We start from the raw sequence: 21,506 nt of genomic DNA, 5'->3' as shown, positions 1-21,506 counted from the left end.
GATGCATCCCATTCGCGGTGTTGTTTGTCTCCCAAAAGATGTACCGAATAGATATCATGGTGGAATGACGAAAGACCTCCAGATGTAGTGTACATGACTCTTTATGACTACAAAAAGGCCTTCCTATGGCATTATGATGTACCAGGAAAGAGTTGGACTTGTAATTAAAAAAAAATCTCATCTACGATTTATATTAGAGAAAGCCGATGAGAGTGAGCTTGTTTGTGTGGAAGATGGCTTGGGATCATCTCCTCACCAAGCCAGTACTAAGAGATAGAGGCATAAATCTTACACCCATATGTCCCTGTTGCGGGGAGGAGACGAGATCTTGAACTATGTCTTTTTCCTATATCCGAGAGCCGGGCAGATTTGGTGATGTCCAATTTCCACTCGATGATGGCCCAATTTGAGTCACCGATGTAATTCTTTTTTGAAGCCTTATGGTGTAGCATCGATAGCAAGACTTTTAGACTGTCAGGCATTAGAGCTGCCTACATCACTTACCATATTTGGCTGATCAAGAATAATATTGTATTTAAGTCCAGGAGACTATGGGTGAGATTTATTCTTGAGAGGGTATTGAGTCAGGCTACCAAGATTGCTCAGTACTCTTTATCGACTGATTTGGCTTCGATTACCATAGATTCTTGGGACTCTCTCTCTGCTCATGCAATGACCTATAGTATTTTCATCTCCTGGGAGCCCCTACCCCTAAAGTTCTCAAGGTCAATTTAAACGGTAGTGTGAGGAATACCAATGGTGGTGCAGGGTTCTTGATTCGAGGACCAAATTTTAGGTTGATGGCCATGGGTGTCCATTATCTTTTTGACCCTACTGTCCCAAGAGCTGAGTTGCGAGCCGCCTGGATGGGTGTTGCTTATGTGGTGTTAATTTTGGGCATAGGTCATCTCATTATTGAGAGGGATTGAAGCATAGATTCAAGGATAGACTAGGTCTAAAACCACACATCCTCTTCTTCATAACATCTGGAGATTTTTTTAGGATTGCACATCTTGTATCATCAGATATGTCTATCGTGAGATAAACAGTGCAATAGACTAGGTCGGCTACTATATTGCAAAGCACTCTAAAAAAGTATTGTAGATGAACACGAGGATTACTTTAGTTCTATTTAGTGATATTTTATATTTTGACACTTTTGAATGTGTTCATACTAGACTTACACTCGTAATCCGTCATATAAAAAAAATGTGTCTTCAAATTAGAATTTCACACCATTCTTTCTAGATATATCAAATATTTATTCCTCTTCAAAATATTTTTTCCTCAAAATTTTAAATATTTTTATAAAAATTTAAATAACAAGATTTAAGTATAGCATGAGTCCTCTGTAGCACCATCACACAGCACGTAGCTCTACACAGTCGTCCATCGTACAATGATGTGTGCTGTATACCGCACCATGTAGTGCACATCAAAAGATCTATGTGCATGTAAGTAACGTGTATAATTGATCTTGCAAAAATTTTCTTTGCTTAAAGATGGTTACAATGATACTATTTTCTCGAAAAGATATCATCTCAAATTTTATATTAAAATAATCATTATTTGGGCAGCTATTGTATTTGAAATTAGTTCTATTTTTCTATTGGACGGTAATTTCACTTGGGGGAATTCAATGTGGAAAATGTGAATTGTAAAAATTATTGGATAAAAAATGGCATAATAGAAGATGATGGCTATTATTTACTTTATAACAAACTCTTATAATACAAAATAATATATTATAATGGTTGTCATATTTTATTCTATTACTATACATAATATAATGAGAGGCTACAAAACTGAGCCATTACAGTGATGATAACAACATTATCTCAAACCTTAATTGGTAGTAGATTATAAAGGTTCTTCATTTGATTATGTAAATGCAAGTAGAATTTGTTTTGAAAATACAATGGCAAATTGATCTTTTAATATTATCTAAATAGATGAGCAATCAAAATGCCAAATAATGATCGCTATTCCCATTATACCGTCGCAACGAAAGTGGGTTAGCAAACAAATATTATCTTTTACCACAGGGGTACGGAGGCAAAGGTTTTATTCCAACTAGTGTTAGCCCCTGAGAGCGGGTAGGAATTGAGTGCAAAAGGTATGATTCAGCCTCTCCCACCCTTAAAAAATATTCGACACCATTGAATTTTATGCCTTTTTTCTGAATTCTTTTCAATTAACTAATATATTAATTTTCTCCATGTACAGTCTAAAGTCCTAAAGTCCAGCATGCAAGGCTTGCAAAATCCAAAGCTTTCTGCACTCACTCGAGAGAAAATGCATCTAAAAAACTAAAGAAGTTATTTTTCTTGCATCTCTCTTGAAGTGAAATTCTTGTATTTCTCTCATTCACCTATTTAATATTAATGCACATTTCATGTAATCCATTCTCATAATATCTGAATCAAGTATCATTTAAATATCAAAACTGGACAGAACACAGACATGCATGTATGTATATGTATGTGTATATATATATAAATATATGCATTATATATAATTAAATATATATTTTTATTTGTATATAATTGAATGTGTCTGCTCTCGATTCATCAAAAGAAAAAAATCTACTTATTGTCCAATTTATATTTCTTCATTATTTTTTCTTGATTCAGATTATAGACTGAAATGACCTTTTTTTTTTGGCACTTATAAAATTAAGAAGATAAAAGTATTTATTTTAAAGAGTTTTTTTTTATATGTATATCATTGCAAAAAAAATTATTATATATTTATTTTCTAAAAATTATTAATTGCATATATACCTCTTAAAATTCTTGCTGTTTAGATATCCCTCCCATTATCTTTTTATTTGATAGTGTTAATAAAAAACCATTTTAAATGTAAAATATATTTTTTTCTTTCTGCATTAATGCTCTTGAAATATTTATGTCAAAAATATAGCATTTTTCAGTATAAATTGAATATTACATTTTCTCAGAGGTCTCAAGTAAAAAAATAATAATGTCAAATGATACTCAAAATGGTTATTTATTAAAATCTTCAAAAATATGATGATTTCTGGGCTTTATATTCAAATAGTAATTTTCAGGAATAAATATGTAAGGAACCATATTTGCAGACGTTCCCAATATATGCAAAAAAGAAATCCTTAATTTAATTATTAAAATTTGAAAGGTTGACCGTTCAAGGATAAACCACTAAAAAATCTCAACAATGGAATCGAAGCGCGGGCTTTACACCGTGTCAACTTGCTTTTCTGTGAATCCGCAACAGGTTGCAGGTAAATATGCGAAGGAGTGGCAGGTGGGGAAGACTGGGAGCGAGCTTTTAATGAGAGCTGCTGGATTTTGTCCTACGTCAGAATCGGATGGACAAAGAGGTTCGGTCCACCAGGGTGCACCTTACCATTGGCCGCAGCTAATTTCCTTTCAATCTTATCTATATCTTTCCGTTGCATGGGATCATCCGGGCCCCCGTTTCCCACCTCGTTTCACAGCCTGCAATCTGCTACCGGTTCCCCCACCTTCTTGGCCGGCCAATCCACTCAAGCCTTCAGCCCGAGTCACGCCCACAAGGCCACTACTAGTCTCCTTTCAGGATTCCTTGATCTAAATAATTAACAAAATTTTTTATTTATAAAAATAATATAATTTTTAATTTATTTATCAAACTAATATAAATTCTATAAAATATCATTAAAATATTATTTTATAGTGTCCACATCACCATCTTTTTTTCATCTTTTTTCCACATGGACGACGCAAAAAAAAAAAAATAAACTCATCAAATGATGTTTTTGAAATGGCGTTTTCAAAAACATCATTTCAAATGACGAGTTTAATTATCAATTTTTTAAAAAAATAAAAAAAATAAAATTATAATTTTAAATTTTTTAAAAAATAAAAATTATAATTTTGATTCAAATAAAAATCATCATTTCAAATTAGTATCTCCATCTCAAATTATCTTTTTAAAAAAATATTTTAAAAAAATTAATGTAAAAAAAATAAAAAATACCATAAAAGGGAAAAAAATTGAAAAAAATAAAAATTATAATTTTAAATTTAAAAAAAATAAAAATTTTAATTTTAATTCAAATAAAAATCATCATTTCAAATTACAATCCCCTTTTCAAATTAATTTTTTTAAAAAAATATCCCAAAAAATACCTTAAAAAATAAAAAAACCATAAAAGAAGAAAAAAATGGAAAAAAATAAAAATTATAATTCTGAATTTAAAAAATAAAAAATTTAATTTTAATTCAAATAAAAAATATCATTTCAAATTAATTTTTTTTAAAAAATATCTCAAAAAAATATTTTAAAAAATTAAAAAAATAAAAAAATATCATAAAAAAGAAAAAAATAAGAAAAAAATAAAAATTATAATTTTAAATTTAAAAAATTAAAAATTTTAATTTAATTCAAATAAAAAATATCATTTCAAATTACTTTCTTCATTTAAAATTAATTTTTTTAAAAAATATTCCAAACAAAAGAAAAAATAATCTAAAAAAAGAAGTTTTATTTTTTTGAGTTATTTTTATGTGATTTTTTAATAAAAAATTAATTTTAAATAGAGAAATAATATGAAATGATGTTTTTTATTTGAATTAAAATTAAAATTTTTAATTTTATAAATTTAAAATTATAATTTTTATTTTTTTATATTTTTATATTTATTTTTTATAGTATTTTTTATTTTTTTAATTTTTTAAGATATTTTTTTGAGATATTATTTTAAAAAAATTAATTTGAAATGGGGAAAGTAATTTGAAATGATGTTTTTTATTTGAATTAAAATTAAAATTTTTATTTTTTTATTTAAAATTATAATTTTTATTTTTTTCTCATTTTTTTCTTCTTTTACGGTATTTTTTTATTTTTTTAAGGTATTTTTTTGAGATATTTTTTTAAAAATATTAATTTGAAAAGGAGATTGTAATTTGAAATGATGATTTTTATTTGAATTAAAATTAAAATTTTTATTTTCTTAAAATTTAGAATTATAATTTTTATTTTTTAATTTTTTTATAATATTTTTATTTTTTTATATTAATTTTTTTTCAAATATTTTTTTAAAAAAATAATTTGAAATGGAGATACTAATTTGAAATGATGTTTTTTATTTGAATCAAAATTATAATTTTTATTTTTTTAAAAATTTAAAATTATAATTTTTATTTTTTTATTTTTTTTATTTTTTTTAAAAAATTAATAATTAAATTCATCATTTGAAATGACGTTTTTGAAAACGTAATTTCAAATGACGTTTCCAATAACGCATTTGAATATGAGTTTATTTTTTTTATTTTTTTATTGTCTATATGAAAAAAGGGTAGAAAAGGGATGGTGATGTGGATACTATAAAATATTATTTTTAATGACGTTTTATAAAATTTATATTAATTTAATAAATAAATTAAAAATTATATTATTTTTATAAATAATTTTTTTTTAATTATTTAGGTAGAGGACTCCTCCTCTCAGCCTTGCGTACATCTTTCTTTGAATGGCATAATTCGAATCCCCGGTTCCCACCCCGTTTCACAATCGACTAGCGTGTTTGGCTGGCTCAAGCCTCTTCCTGACTTGACTCGGCTATGCTAAGAAAACAAAAACAAAAACAAAAACAAAATAGAAAGCTCGCCGTTCCGAATTTGATTCGATTCTCCATTTTCTTTAGAAAAAAGAGGGTGATAATATACTGATAGAAAGGGAGAGAGAGGGAGGTGGCGACATCGTCCCATCCGGCACTCAGCCTTCGCGTAGGCGGGCGAACGCCACCGAGATACGATCCTCCTCAATCCCGTCACCGCCTCCTCTTCTCCTCTTCCGGCCATGCCCCCGCCACTGGATCGATTCCCTCTCACCGGAGCTACACATAGCTGAGGAAGCGATCCCATCGCCCTCGCTTCTCTTCTCGTCTTCTCTTCGAGATCCAATCCGGGAGGTGGAGATCGGCGAGCAAGAAATCTCCTCGGGTTGGGGGGCGGGGTTTTCTTGATTAGGTTCTGCTGGTTGTCTCGATAGAGAGTTGGATGGCTTCCGCGAAGTCTTCTCGATCTAGGGCATCGGGGCCCTTGGGGCAGGCCACCACCACAGGCCTCTACCAGACGGCAAATGGGGCGGCCGGCCAGGAGAGTGGGGTGCAGCTCGCGGATAAGTTGAAGATCTTCAAGACCAATAATTTCGATCCGGATGCGTACGTTCAGTCCAAATGCCAGACTATGAACGAGAAGGTCCGGTCTTTTCTTTGTTATTGTTCGATTTTATGGGTTTCTGGATTGAATTTGTCTCCAAGATGTGATTTTTTCGTTTTTTCAGCTCCAAAAATTTGGTTTTGATTGCAAAAATCGCTTTTTGGATGTGATGGCAGTGCGAATCTCGATGATGAATAACTTGTGCGGGACTAATTTCTTTTGCCACCTTTATATGATTTTCTGTTTTATTTGAACTATTGACCAATCGATGAACTTTCTCCGGTGAGAGAAACAAAGTTCTTTCTTTTTCTTTTTCTTTTGTTTTTTTTTAAAGGAGATTACTTGGAGTGCTCTGGCAGGAACTGTTGGATTAACTTGTGGGGATAGTGAGGGGTGGGGGTGGTGCTGAATGTATGTTCGCTGATCTTAAAGCTGAATTTTTACCCTAAGGAACAAAGAAATAACTGCAGATGATTAGACTTATTAACCTCAAAGAGCCAAAGAATGAGAACATGCTTGCTGTGATAAGTAGTCTGCGGAAATGTTGACCAGATGTCTTACAAACCTAGTCAGAATTCAGAGGTCTAGAGTAGTGATCCTTATCACAATGATCATGTGCTTTGTAGGCAGAATAGTCGCTAAACGATGCTTAAAAACTGAGATATTTTTTGGACGTGCCCATTTTTGTAGCTTTTCTGTTGGCATTTGCTTAGCAAGAGACCTTTGGAACACATCCTGCAAACAACTTGATAAGAATTTTTTGTTCATTGTCTCAAAAGAAGATTGTATAGCTCAGATGTCTAAAATATTCAGTCTGGTAAAATTATCTTGCAGTTAAATAAGCTTTAGAAACCATATATACTTTAGGAAGAGAAATGATGCCAATACTTTAGGAAGAGAAATGATGCCACCACTAGTGAACCACTATCTACTTTCCACTAAAAAATGTACCATCGATATGAAAAAAGGAGTATATATAGCATATTGCAGCTTGCATTTCTGATGTATCTTTTGATCCTAGCATATTATAGGTTGTGTATTGTAGTACCATTAATACTTAAGTAGCACAACCAAGTAGGGCCATACAACTACCTCTATTTAAGGCGTAGTCATGTTTCATAGTTAATTGTATTGTATAAATTGTTTGACATGTCAAAGTTCATGCATTTGTATGTAAAAACACACGTGCATAAACACATCCTATCTATATATGTTTGTGTCTGCATGTGTGCATGTACATGTTCCTCCTTTCTTGAATGGTGGTGTTTATACATATGATATGCTATTAGTTCTTTGTCACAAAACACTTGATAAGCTCTATATAGTTAGTTTGAGCTAAAATTTTGTTTCCATTCAAGTATATGCTTTAGCATTTATGTTAGAATATTTATAGGTATGATATATAGTTGGTACTTGTTTTCATATGAACTGCTAGAGCCGCAAACAACCTTATGTTTCCATTCATTACATTACAGGAAATAAGGCACTTGTGCTCTTATCTACAAGATTTAAAGAAGGCTTCTGCAGAAGAAATGCGTAGAAGTGTTTATGCTAACTATGCAGCATTCATTAGGTATGTAAATAAGTTGTTTAGCCTCTAAAACATTTTGATATTGGAAAATATTTATTTGAGCATCTGTTATATTTTGCATAAAATTTTTTCTTTGCTATTATCTTTACCATTCCATCCTTGCTAAAAATTTAAATTAGAAGTTTCTTACTCCTTTAACCATGACTAATTTATTAACACTATCATAGTAAATCTCTGGCTATGTATTTGTCTGGATGTTAAAATAGTACTCGATCATCTTCATCTTGTTGTTGGCATACAACCTTTTGCCTATTTATGTTATTTCAAAAGATTAGGGTGATAAAGTGATGTAATAGTAGGGTAGGTGTTGATAGACACTCATGAAACACAAAATGACGGTGAAATATATCAGAATCATACTTGAATGAAATAATAATAGATAGAAGGGCATAGCAGTGGTAAACTCTCAGACCTTTTATGCTGTATGCCATATCAAAATTTCAGGTAGGTTGGAGGTGGGACGGATTTATGGAGAACCCAAATCTAGTAGCACTATGTGATCATTGATGCTCAACTCTAAGTAGCTTTTGAGAAGATCATAGTGAATTTCTAAAGAGACATGCAATTTTTATCTATCTTTACAACCTTTCTTTGTCCCAAGGATCGAAGTGCCCATCCACATTATACTTTTTCTGCTATACACCATGTCAAGGTTTATTTTTGGCATCACTATATTGCAAGTGCCAGCTCAATTACTTAAATTGTTATAGAAAGTGTTTTTTTTTATTATTGTCATTTGAAAAAAAAAAACATAAGATGCCTTATATAAGCACATTTCGTTTAATAATTTCATTTTGTTCCTTCTAATTGTGTAACTTATCTGCTAGGTTTCTCCTCCCACCAATTGGTCTTTTAGGTATTGCAGCAATCCCTTCTCTAGAACAAAACTATCTTTAGGAACTTAGCACAATTCAAAGCATCGTTCTTCGAACCATCCCAAACCGGACGATTCAAGCCATGCTGAATCATATTAGTGGGATACTATTCCGGTTTCAGCATACAAAACGGCACAGTGGGCATCTTAGAGGGAGGGAGAAGAAAGAGAGGAAGAGAGAGGGGGGAGAGAAGGAGAGGGAGAGGAAGAGAGGGCCTCCGGCGGCCTTACCGAGCTCGGTAAGGGCGGAGGGAGGGAAGGAGAGAGGGAGAGATGCTTATCGGATCATCAGAGGCCCTCGGAGGCCTTCGGACGGATGGCGACACTGCCGCGACACTCCGATGGCCAGTGAGCCAGCGTCGAAGGACACTGAGGGTGGCCGAGGCCAGAGGAGGGCCTCCGCCCTTCTCCAGTTCGAAACAGGGGTTTGCCCCTGTTTCGCTTTTTTTTTTTTTGCCTTTTATTGGGCATTGCCGACCTCGCAATATTTTATTTTTTTATAAAAAATACGGCCTTTCTTCCTCTCTTCTCCCTCTCTCTCTCTTCCTCTCTTTCTTCCCCCTCTCCCCTTCTCTGCCTTGTCGGTTCGGCCTGGCATGGACCAATACGGATCCCTACTAAACCATACCGTCGTCCGACAGACACGGGGTCCAATTCTGGTTCCGATTCTGCGGTCCTTGATTCAAAAGATCAGAATTAGGCTATGGGCCAAATATTGAAGCTCTCAAAACACGTAGGATCTGTTTTGATCAATAAATTCAACCTTAGATAGATGGGACATGGCTTCATCATTAAGGTTCAGGTTCAATTTTGATTTTTTAGGTTATTTTCTGAATCATGTCATGAATTTAATTCCTTTTGCTGGTTATTGCAATTTTTATCCTTTGACATTTAACTTTGCTTTTTTACAGAACATCCAAGGAAATATCAGATCTAGAAGGCGAGCTTTTGTCCATCAGAAATCTGCTATCTACTCAGGCAGCTTTAATTCATGGTTTAGCTGAAGGAGTTCACATTGATTCCTTGTCTGCTGGCTCTGAAGGTTCTGCAGAGGATGATGTATCAAATGTTGAAGACCGAGAGGCTACAGACATAGAGAAATGGTCGGCAGAGTTTCCTGATATGCTTGATGTTTTGCTAGCTGAGAGGAGAGTGGATGAAGCTTTAGATGCCCTGGATGAAGCAGAAAGTATAGCTTCAGAAGCAAAACAAAACCAAACTCTAAGTACTGCTCAACTCTTGTCGTTGAAGACTGCTATTTCAGATCATCGGCAAAAATTAGCTGATCAGCTGGCTGAAGCTGCCTGCCAATCATCTACTCGTGGTGTTGAACTTCGTGCAGCTGCTTCGGCTCTCAAAAGGCTTGGTGATGGTCCCCGTGCTCATAGTTTGCTGCTTAATGCTCATAATCAAAGGCTTCAATATAACTTGCAAACTATTCATCCAACTAGCACTTCATATGGAGGAGCATATACTGCTGCTCTATCACAGCAAGTTTTTTCTGCCATTGCTCAAGCTGTGAGCGACTCTTTAGAGGTCTTTGGTGATGAGCCAGCATATGCGTCAGAACTGGTAAGATGGTCTACAAAGCAAGCAGAGGCTTTTGCACGTCTTGTTAAAAGGCATGCATTGGCCTCATCTGCAGCTGCTGGAGGCTTAAGAGCTGCTGCGGAATGTGTTCAGATAGCTATTGGTCATTGTTCCTTGTTGGAGGCCCGTGGGCTATCACTTTCTTCTGTTCTTTTAAAGCTCTTCAGGCCCAGTGTGGAGCAAGCACTAGATGCTAACTTAAAGCGAATCGAAGAAAGTACTGCTGCATTAGCAGCTGCCGATGATTGGTTACTTATGTATCCACCAGCTAGTGGTCGTACATCTGGTAGAAGCTCTGCTACAACCATGGGCATCCAGCCTAAACTCTCAAGCAGTGCACACCGTTTCAATTCGATGGTTCAGGTGACTAAAATATTTGTCTTTGGATATAAACTCCCATATGCACTTTTATTCACTTTTTTTTTTAAACAAATTTTTGAAGAAATATACTTTTGCACTATGATCTGTGGATGCATCAGATTCCCAGCCCCCACTCCCCATGTCTAGATTATTGAAAAATTGATTTCCGAGCAGCTAAGCATTCAGGAGATGGTAAAAACATTCCTGGACAAAAGCACTCTTATATCTAATATTTTTTTGAATCTATAGTTTAACTAATGCTATTGTGGACAACTTACCTGTTAAAATTTCTTGAATTTCATGGATTTAGTCTCATGGTAAATATATACTAATCAACTGTTAATACTTAATTTTTTGCAATTTTAAGTTAATTATTCATATGTGCGCTTAATTAATTATGTTCTTTCCAGTCAGTACCCCGTTTATTACTGATTTTTGATATAAGGGGAAGCTAGTAAAACAAACTTTGTGGGGCTATAGTGCTTGTAGTTTCGTCTTGCTTTTTATTCTTTTTTGCCTTGTTCTCTTGATCAGAAATAGTGTTTATCTGCATTTTCTCATGGTATTAAGCATTGTAATGCTCTTCTTCTTCATTTATGGGATAAATCAGGAGGATTTTCTCCATGTCAAGGAAGTGTCACTGTAATTTGTGTTGTATTTACAGTACGTATCCTGACAATGTGGTAGTGGTACTGTGGCTGTGAAACATAGGGTGCCATATCTCAAGCTACAATGGACTATATGAAATTGTATCAGCTAATGTCCTTCAGCTTCTGGCAATAGTTTATTCAATTTGATACTGTATTATACTATATTTGGACTAAACTAACTGAACTCTCTTTTTGTCTGGTTTGTCTGAGATAACCTTGTATCCTCCAGATTGAACTCCAAACACTCTTTGCCACTAAACATGGCTTTATTTCTTTGAAATTGAAGCTAAAGAAACATTGAATTAAGGATCAAACAGCAAATAGAAAGGACAAGGTGATGTTCTTCTTTGTTAGCACTCAAGAAATGCTTAATCAAATGGTTTTTCATGCTTTATGCCACTTCAAATTGTTAAACAATCATAGATCAAGTGATTTTTCAGCAAATTCATATACTTATGAGAAAATTGGACCAATCTTTTAAATTCATATACTTATGAGAAAATTGGATCAATCTTTTCTTTTTTAGATATTCAAGACAGTGCCAAATTAGGACTTTCCTTTCTAAATTGGTTAAAACTTTGGTAGTTAGTATTTATTGGTTTATGGTTATTTACCAATTCGATCAACTAGTCATATTTTTTGCATTATTATCTTTTTTAGTATTTTTATTTCAACAGAAAGTAACCTTTAATAAGATTTATCATTGCACATATATCTTTAGTTAATTGAACAGGCATACTTTTTTCTAATTCTTCTCTTTGAAGTATAAATCTTACTGCGTTGTTGTATTTATTGAATGGAGATACTAACAATATAATAGTAAATATTACATAATTTATAATAATAAATACTACACAATTTCCCTTTTGTCTTTTTCCTCATTGAAAAGTATGACAATTCATAGATGTTTTGTCTCATGACAAATCTTTATAGGAAGCCATGGTGGAACTATGCCTTTCGTTTTTATTGGTCTTGAGTGTTGTTATGGAAGTTTAAGTTCCAGTTGCCAAGAATTGAGGAGGTGTGACACATCTCCATAACCATTTTTGTAGGTGCTGGGCATTAGGTGGTGTGTTGTTGTTATTCTTGAGGATGTGATTGGGGGGTTTGGGGTGGTGGGGGATTGTGGCAGGGGCTTTGGGAGCATGTATTGCCAGTTGTCTTTGGCAAATAACTTTTTTCTGTTCAGTGTATGAGCACAAAGGTAGTTTTGTGCTGAACTCGCAGCTGACTAGGTTCCTTTAAATACTTTGGCAAGCATGACATCAGTGGCAAATGGTGTTCCAGCAAAGTGAGGAGAGGGAAGAGAGTATGGACTTTTCTTGTGGAGAGGTGACTTTTTTCAGAGCACATAAACTCTTCTTGGATGCGACAAGAAGAGTCAGATACTTTGTGATCGACAACCATTTCAGGACTGCCATCTGTATGTCAACTTGGAGCTGTTTACTGCCGTATGCCTTTTGAAACATTGAGATACTGTCATGATTACCAAAGCATGCAGCTGTGAAATATCAGAATGATGCAAGCAATCTTGCAAGAAGAATAGTCTTTAAAACATGGAGCTAGTGAGAAACTGAATTTATTCTGGCCCTCACTAGTGGCATTGAGGTTCAACAAAGAGACATCCAGGCATCATTTTGCAAAGTTCTCCTCTAGACTCAATTCCACAAGGATACTCATTTATACTCATTACTTGGCCATTGTTGATATCATCATTTATGTATTTTGCTAATTGGTGGTTAAGTATTTTCATTTTGTGTATAAAAGAGTCGCACTAGTAGAATTAAGTGAACATAGCAGCAAGAATATTTGACAAATAATTGATGACATGTTCATGATGCAATATATGTATTAACTTGGTAGCATCAAAATTTGTTAAAATTATTTATTGCATATCAATATTGCATCTTATATGTGAATTGGATAATGTGTATGTGTTTTTTTTTGTGATTATAAATTTCCTTCAGTGAGTGTTATTAAATGCACATTATATTGATTACATAGGAGGCCTAATAATTCGACCAAAAAAAAAGGTCTTATAAGAAAGCAAGTGAGATCCACTCTCACTGGGAGAGGTATGGGTTTCTATATATGATTGTGTGTGTTCAATAACATATTAAAGGCTTAAGTTAATCACATTATGTCAACACTCTGGCAGATATCTGATGGTAAATTTTCCCCTTCAGGGATTTCAGGAATAAGAAAATACAAAAATATATTAATAGAATAGTGAATAATAATCCGTCAAGAAGAAGAAACAGATTAAAGAGTCGTTTGGTTGTATCTTTGTCGAATATATGATATCTTATTGATGTTGTAAGCTACCTAATTATAACTACACTTTGGCATTATTTTCCAGTTTGCTAATATTCTGATGTATATGGTTATCTTCAAAGTTTGTAGTATTCAGAAATTTTAAATGTTTTTGTTTATAATGCCTGAAAAACTAACAAGATTGTTTTGTGTCAATTTGTAATTTTGTATGCTAAATTTATGTTTGAGCATCTATATGCTATTGTAGCGTGTATTTTTTTCATGAACAAATGTACTATTACTTATAATGTTTAAGCATGATTATTTAATGCTAAGTTGTATGTCAAATTACTTTATATTATAACTGCAGATGTTAAAAGGATGACGGATACATATTTGATGATTTATGATGCTAATTTGCATGGCACATGTCTATATATATGTAAAAAAGAAGTGATGAATTTCCTAGGTAAAAGTTAAAATATAGTGTTTTGCACAATCTATGTGCATGCCCTTAGACATGACTAGATATCAGTGTGCCCTTCTCTGCAATGTATTTGCACAGTTAGGTATGACTTGCATACTGTAATGGCATGGGAACAACTTACAATACCTTAAGTCCTTGATATACATACAAATACATGATGATGCTTTTCCCTTTTTTAGCTTATTTATTAGTCTTCTGAGACACATAATTCATATTTACGCTGAAGGGAAGGAGGCTAGTAATGCTTGGAAGCAAAGTAGCTACTAACCAAGTGTCTTTAGTGTTTTAAGCATCATTTGTATGGAGAAAATTCCTTAAATATTGCAATTTTACCTTCGGAGCCATTAAGACCTTACATCGCATCTTGCCAGTTCCTTGGGTGCCTTAATCAACAGTACTCAATCCTTTTTTATTCGTCTCAAGAATTTCTAAGTTTTGCATAGATAAGTCTTGTAAATATTTTTGTTACTAAGGGTATGTTTCACTTAGCTTTCTGATGGGTATTGGATTTAAACTAGTGTAACTAAATGGCCTCCAATTAGCAGGGTGCATCTTCACCTAGTTAATGCTTTGCAGCTTAAGTCATTATAATATAATTCTTAAAGTTTAAAGTATGATGCGTGATTAGATATTGGTTTTATGTCTTCTCTTCTTCTTGAGCTTTCCATTTCAGCCATTTCCACTTACAATCTCTGTTCCCTTTTGCAGGACTTTTTTGAGGATGTAGGCCCACTCCTTACTATGCAGCTGGGTGGTTCCACAATGGATGGCCTCTTAAAAGTCTTCAATTCCTATATCAATTTGCTCATAAATGCATTGCCAGGTTCCATGGAAGATGAGGCAAATCTGGAAGGTTCTGGGAATAAAATTGTTAGAATTGCAGAAACTGAAGCACAACAATTAGCTTTATTGGCAAATGCATCTTTACTAGCTGAAGAGTTGCTACCTCGAGCAGCTATGAAGCTTTCCTCCATATACCAGGCTGGTGGTGTTGATGATTCTCGTAGAAGAACTTCAGACAGACATAGTCGTGTTCCAGAACAAAGAGAGTGGAAAAGAAAGCTTCAGCGCTCGGTTGATAGATTGAGAGATAGTTTCTGTAGACAGCACGCTCTTGATCTTATCTTTACAGAAGATGGTGATACACATCTGAGTGCAGAAATGTACATAAGTTTGGATGGAAATGTTGAGGAGCCAGAGTGGGCTCCCTCTCCAATATTTCAGGTATTTTGATGGCGTTTTCGCCACCCATGAAACCTGGGGACATTACCTTTCATGTTCTAAACCACCTTTAAACATCAACCTGGCTATAAAAGCTTTTCCATTTTTAGTTAATTTCTGCTTGTAAACAAATATTTTTTTTTCCTGATTGACCTAAATTACATTCAGCATCCATAATTAAAGTTGGCAATCTTCTTTATATTATTTTACTATTATGCTCTAGGTCTTGTAGCATTATGGTCTGTGGCCTTTGCATTGCATGAGCCAGATATCGTGTACTGGTATGTCCTGCAGAAGAAGAAGAAGAACAAGATATGTGCTTTATTGGCTGAGATTTCCTGAATTTCCAACATCAGGATTTTTAATTTTTTTTACATGTGGGTGGATGTAGTTTCAAATTTCCTTGTGTCCCTTTCTCTTCATGTGAGTGGTTATCTAAGAAAATAATTTGTCTTTGACATGTAAGCATAGTCATCATAAAATACTGTCTCTGCTGTTAAAGAGCTATTATATCTGGTCTCCTCTATGTTGAGCTAGTTAGCTTCTTGCAATTCAAGTAATCTCTTATTCGTAAGTTGAGTACACAATGCATATTCTCATGATTTTGATTCATTCATGTAGTTTAGTCACATTTGGCTTACCTAGAGAAAATGAAACAGATATTTACTAATTTGAAAAGTCGAGGAAAGCATAACTAGATGCTATTGTCATGTGAGATGAATTTGAGTGATGGTGTTGTAATAATATTGAATATAGGAAGGTCCTGAAAATGATTTTGCAAATTGGGAGCAATATATATAATAGGGAAGGACGCACAGCAGTGAATTAGTGGAAGAAAGCTTTATAAAAGCAACTAAGCTTATTCAGGCCTTTGAAGGTTTAAGATAGTTTTGCTAGATTTTGCATTTTCCAATTTGTCTTTCGCAAGATTTTTTTTTTTGTAAGATTTTGCATTTTCCAATTTTTCTATTGCTAGATTTTTTTAAGGTTATTGCTATTCTCAAATTTTGGGGAATGTGGGAGATCTCTCATAGTTGTATATGCCATGTAACTGTTTAAATAACAAAGTAAAACCTCCCGTTGAATGTCTTTCTTACTCACAGTTGGCTTAATAATTTGACACCAACTCGTTGTGGCTGGTTGATAGGTTGGGCGACATGAAAAATTCTTAAAGCTTTCATGATGCCATATAACATATAGCCATGTATTCTCCACAAAGTTATAGCATGGTAACATTTTAAAGTTCAGTCAATATGATAAGTTGAGATTGTGCAGAAAATTGGAGTTGAAAACCATCAAGCAAAGTCATAAATCGATAGTTAAAATGGTCAAAGTTTCCAACTTTCTTGGCTACCCTTTCTAGAATGTGTGTGTGGGAGGAGAGAGAGAGAGAGAGTGCTGTGCATGCACGTGTGAGTGTGTGTGTGTGTATGTGTGTTTTGTTTTTGAAATTCTGTATCCCACTGTTTCTTACATGCATATTATGGAGCCCAGAACTGCCAAGTTCTCATTACATTTTCGATGATTGTATTCAGGAACTATATGCAAAACTTAATCGGATGGCAAGCATAGCTGCTGATATGTTTGTCGGCAGGGAAAGATTTTCTACATTGTTAATGATGAGACTCACTGAGACGGTCGTACTGTGGCTCTCAGAAGATCAAAGCTTCTGGGAGGATATTGAAGAGGGACCGAGACCTTTGGGTCCCCTTGGTCTTCAGCAGGTAGAGGATTTGAATCTTTTATTAGTCTTTGTATATTTTTTGAAACATAATCAACATTTACTTATTTGGTTTTCTCTGTAGTTTTATTTGGATATGCAGTTTGTAATCCTTTTCGGACAAGGCCGGTTCTTATCCCGGCATGTGCATCAAGTTGTTATTGACATAATCGAAAGAGCTATGGCTGCATTTTCTGCTACTGGAATGAATCCTGATAGGTAAGCTATGTAGTAAACGAGCAGAACTTTAAGTCCAATGGTCTTTTTCTTGCTTTGTTATTTCTGTAATTTATGCATCAATTTTTATAGTTGCAGGTTGTTTCATTTGTATGTACTAATGAACAGAACTTCTATACTGATGTTTGTTTCTTGCTTTGCTATTTCAGTAATTTGTTCACTTATTCTTATGTTGGAAACTTGTTTACCGTATAGCATTTTTCACAGTTGAATTGTAATGGATATAAATTTCGAAATTACAATTATTTGGCAACTACTTAAGGTCCTTCCCTGTTCCCCCATCTTTGAACCCGAACTGCAAAGCAAATTCTACTATTTTCATAATGTGTGGATTTTCTCCTTTCAATAACTGAGCCTTTTTAATGATTTTAGTTAACTTGAGACAGTCTGCATTCTTATTAGTAGATCATTACACCTTTGATCCTTTTTTACCTTTTTTATCTCATTGATGAACTTATTGCACATGATTTGGCAGTTGGCGGTAAAAGCTTTTAATGTTACATAATACACATTTTTTTTTGGGATACTGAATCCTTCAAAATTAAGAGATATTGGGAAAGTAATTTGCGCAGTTGGAAAGAGTGCTTTTGCTTATGCCATTTGCAAAAGACCAGCATGCATGGCATCAAGGATTGCAATCAGGTTGGGTTGGGTCGGATGCAGGTAACCTTTTCATTAAACACAACCTCAACTGAACTACATAACCCATTTAATAAACTGGTTGAAACAAGTTAAATGGGTTAAACAGGCTAATTATGGGTTAAATGGGTCTTAAATGGGTTAAGCAGGTCTTGAATGGGTTTAATAGGTTGCATTACCATTTAAATAGGTTAAGCAGGTCTTAGATGAGTTAAATGGGTCAGGTCATGATCCAACCTGATTATCAAACGGTTAAAATGGGTTAAACATGTCAGTGGTCTAAACATGGACCTGGCTAGTTTTATAGATGGGTCTGCGCATGTTGACCTATTCATGACTTGGAGCCATTTATCCTAAACTTGAACCTGCTTCAATAGGTTTGGTTGCCAGTCGAGTTGGCAGGTTGGGCTATAAATTGCCACCCCTGCATCATATGACAGCAAGTAGGAGAGACCAATATTTTGAGTATGACCGTTATGGTGGGCAACATAAAGTATCACTTAGAATCTTGTTTAATCCATTCTCTTGATTTTCTGTTTACATTTTCATGTGCCTGATGCTACATATGTAAGTGTTTAACATTTTCATATGCCTTCAGCTACATATATTGATGTTAACAGTTTCATATGCCTTCTGCTGCATATAAACGTAGGAGCTGAAATACATGCTTCTCATTAATTCTTTGGTGGAGTCTACATCTTCTTAACCATAGATGTCTGTGAATGTTGGTGCCTACAAAATAGTAGCCCTTTGACATATGGTTATGGAGTCAGACACTGGTCTAGAAACTAATGTGGTAATCATTATAGCCAAAAAATGTTTGCTTAACTACTGAAGGTCTAAGGAAATGCATAATCCAAAACTCCACACCCCCCCCCCTCCACACGCTTGTGCATGTGCATGTGCTCACACACCCCTTCTCCTGATAGACCCATGTAATGATGCATGGATGCACATAATAATGTGTGTGCATTGGTGTACAGAGTCACATGCAAACAAATGCTTCTACATACTTGCAACCTCTTGATGTCAATAAGTGTTGCTTGGGCAGACCTTATATGATAATCATCCAGATTATTTTATCTAAACTGTACAAGACCAATTTTTATGTTGAAAATCTAAATAGATTGATCAATCCGTAATAGTTAATTAGAACTTGAACTCTTTTGGGGGCCTAGATATCCGACATATAATGATTGGTGTGGATACTTAAGCTGTCAATTTTTTTCCTTTTTTTTCTTTCTTATGTGACTCTTTTTCCTGAAAATGCATTTGCAATTATCCTTTTAATTCACAACGGACTAAATTTTCTTGACTTTCTCTTGGTGGTTTTTGTATTATACAAATCATACAATTTCATATGGATTAGGCCCAGATGATCAAATCAGTAACTAAGGCTCAAATATTGATGATTATGTATCACATAAAAAAATAAACAGCCAAACTTATGTTGTCATAATGTTGCCTCAGAAGTCATAACTGGCAACCTGATCATGCCAGTCTTTCTTTTTGTGTAAGAGACGAATATACTAGTGCCAATTTTGACCACATTTTGCCTGTAAATAATGTTTTTACTCTTTCTCTAAGTTTGTACCGGTCACCTATCCATATTCACTACAAAAAGGTGCTTGGCAGAATACACTGTTAGTTTTATTGTGCTGTTATACTACATCCTATAATATACATACACACATACATGCATGCATGCATCCATACATACATACATATATATATATATATATAACTTGTTTTATATACATATATATATGTGTGTGTGTGTATTGTTCAATTACATTAACTTGTTTTAGCAATTCTGTTTTCCCCTGATTCTTTTATCAGTTATTAAACAACTTGCAAGCTCTATCTTCTGCAAACTAAAATCTGAATTTTGTGCAGTGTGCTACCTAGTGATGATTGGTTTGTTGACATTGCTCAAGAAACTATAACTAGGATAAGTGGCAAAGCTAGAATGGCCAATGGAGATCGAGAACCCAACAGCCCAACTGCCTCTGTGTCAGCACAGTCTATGTCATCAGTTAGATCTCTTGGGAGTACTTAGTGTGCAGTTATTCTTGTAAACAGGTCCTTGTATGATAAGCAATGATTTATTTGTTTGTTTTTTCTTGTGTTACATTTTGCACTAGAGTAGATCATGATCGGTCTTGCTTAGGAAATCTTCGAATCATTATTCCTGGAGTTGAGTCTGTGAAACGTTGCCTGCCAGTATACAGCTCAAACTCCACACTGTACCATTCTTTCACCACTTTGGCCATGAGAATCAATTTTTAATTTGTCATATGCTCCACTAATAGAGGACTAGTGGTTCTCTCTTTTTCGAGTTTTTTCCCCATTGTGAATTGTATTAATTTGCATATGGTGATCTAACAGTGTGCGAAGATGTATCCTCTGCGTTCTGTTCAATTTTGAGTGTGAAGTATTGATTTGGAGAAATGCTGATGATTGTGCACATGCTCTTTTCTTGATTTACAGGTCTGATGGTTGCAATATTTTTTATAATTTAATTATTATGGTTTTCTAAGAAAAGATTATTATGGTTAAAAGCACCAGTTTTACCCTGCTCCACTTTACCAGCTGTATCAATTTTGGTTCGTCTATGGCCAAGGCCAGATTGGCCAATCAATGGTACCAACAATCTGGAGCTAGTAGTGCAGATGCACAAGTTGGATTTCCAAAAGAAATGGTTTTTTTGAATGTAAAGTTTGAGAGATGTTCTTGGTTTTCGTTTGACGGTAGGTGCGATACAACAAAATTCCAAGAACATAAATTAGTTTGATTCCAGAGCTGATCTGGATTGGAAGTTAAATTCCTCTAACTTGCAATAGATTTAACTTGTCTGAGCTAAAATCAGCTTCAACTAAATTGATACAGTCGACATCAAGATTCTTGCAGCTGGCTTAGTTCATCGGTTCGGTTGGATAATTGTCTTTTATAATTAAATCCCTATATACGTTGAGATCATAATATTTGATTCTGGGAACAGTGATAACCAAATAATGCTGTTCTTTTGTTGTCATATCTATTGATTTTTCTCATATCTTTTTTTCTATTTTGACCTAATTTATATTGTCTTTTCAGAAAGTTCAATTACATATATATAATCTTGAAAGAAATAAGAAGGTTGCAAACCGTATTTTATATTATTTCTCATGTTCATCGCACGTCACTTTATGGTCAAATCTTACCTTTAGAGGTCGGACCAATACTCATCGATTTTATTTAAGTTACCAACTTGACACTGCTCATCAAAAGAGGCGTGGACTCTGCACGTGCAATTTTTTTTAAAAAAATAAAATTATTTAATGACTCATTTAACCCTGATCTTGTGATGCTTAGCTTCCTTCCCCTTCTTCAAACAAAAAAGAATTAGATTTTAGAAATTATATGTTATTCTGATGTAGTTTTTCCATCCATCTCCCTTAACCGGTGTTAACAAACTGCAGTGTATAATAAGATTGTGGACCCATTTAATCTATTTATTAAATAATTCGAAATATATTTTAGTTATTTTTCTTAATTGGTTGTCAAAACTCTATCTATTCTATTTAATCCATTTAATTTGATTCGAAATATTTCGTGAATAGGTTACGTGGATCAAATCAAATTATTTATTTAATAAACAGATCGAATTTATGTTGATAATTTTTTTGCTTGACCCATATGAAATTTAACTTGTATCTA

At 34.0% G+C, this 21,506-nt stretch overlaps 1 protein-coding gene across 1 annotated transcript; it reads left to right on the top strand.

Moving 5' to 3' along the window:
• The first annotated feature begins 5,651 nt into the window (after window positions 1-5,651).
• Window positions 5,652-20,103, top strand: LOC105054455 (exocyst complex component EXO84B). Its single transcript, XM_010935961.4, has 7 exons — window positions 5,652-6,224; window positions 7,661-7,758; window positions 9,562-10,603; window positions 14,699-15,214; window positions 16,747-16,935; window positions 17,017-17,150; window positions 19,704-20,103. The coding sequence occupies exons 1-7, from the start codon at window positions 6,024-6,026 to the stop codon at window positions 19,864-19,866; spliced, it is 2,343 nt and encodes a 780-aa protein (XP_010934263.1). The 5' UTR covers window positions 5,652-6,023; the 3' UTR covers window positions 19,867-20,103.
• The last annotated feature ends 1,403 nt before the right edge of the window (window positions 20,104-21,506 follow it).

The sequence above is a fragment of the Elaeis guineensis genome, chromosome 2 (genome assembly GCF_000442705.2).
Source record: "Elaeis guineensis isolate ETL-2024a chromosome 2, EG11, whole genome shotgun sequence".
NCBI classification, from domain to species: domain Eukaryota; kingdom Viridiplantae; phylum Streptophyta; class Magnoliopsida; order Arecales; family Arecaceae; genus Elaeis; species Elaeis guineensis.
The sequence above is the reverse complement of the archived record's forward strand: the minus strand, read 5'-3'. Positions and strand labels throughout refer to the sequence as shown.

Bases quoted from the DNA above. Each gene is read 5' to 3' on its own strand.
- LOC105054455 (XM_010935961.4), top strand. From the start codon at position 6,024: ATGGCTTCCGCGAAGTCTTCTCGATCTAGGGCATCGGGGCCCTTGGGG. The intron at 6,225-7,660 runs GTCCGGTCTTTT...ATTACATTACAG, and splicing joins GCCAGACTATGAACGAGAAG to GAAATAAGGCACTTGTGCTC. The intron at 10,604-14,698 runs GTGACTAAAATA...TCCCTTTTGCAG, and splicing joins GTTTCAATTCGATGGTTCAG to GACTTTTTTGAGGATGTAGG.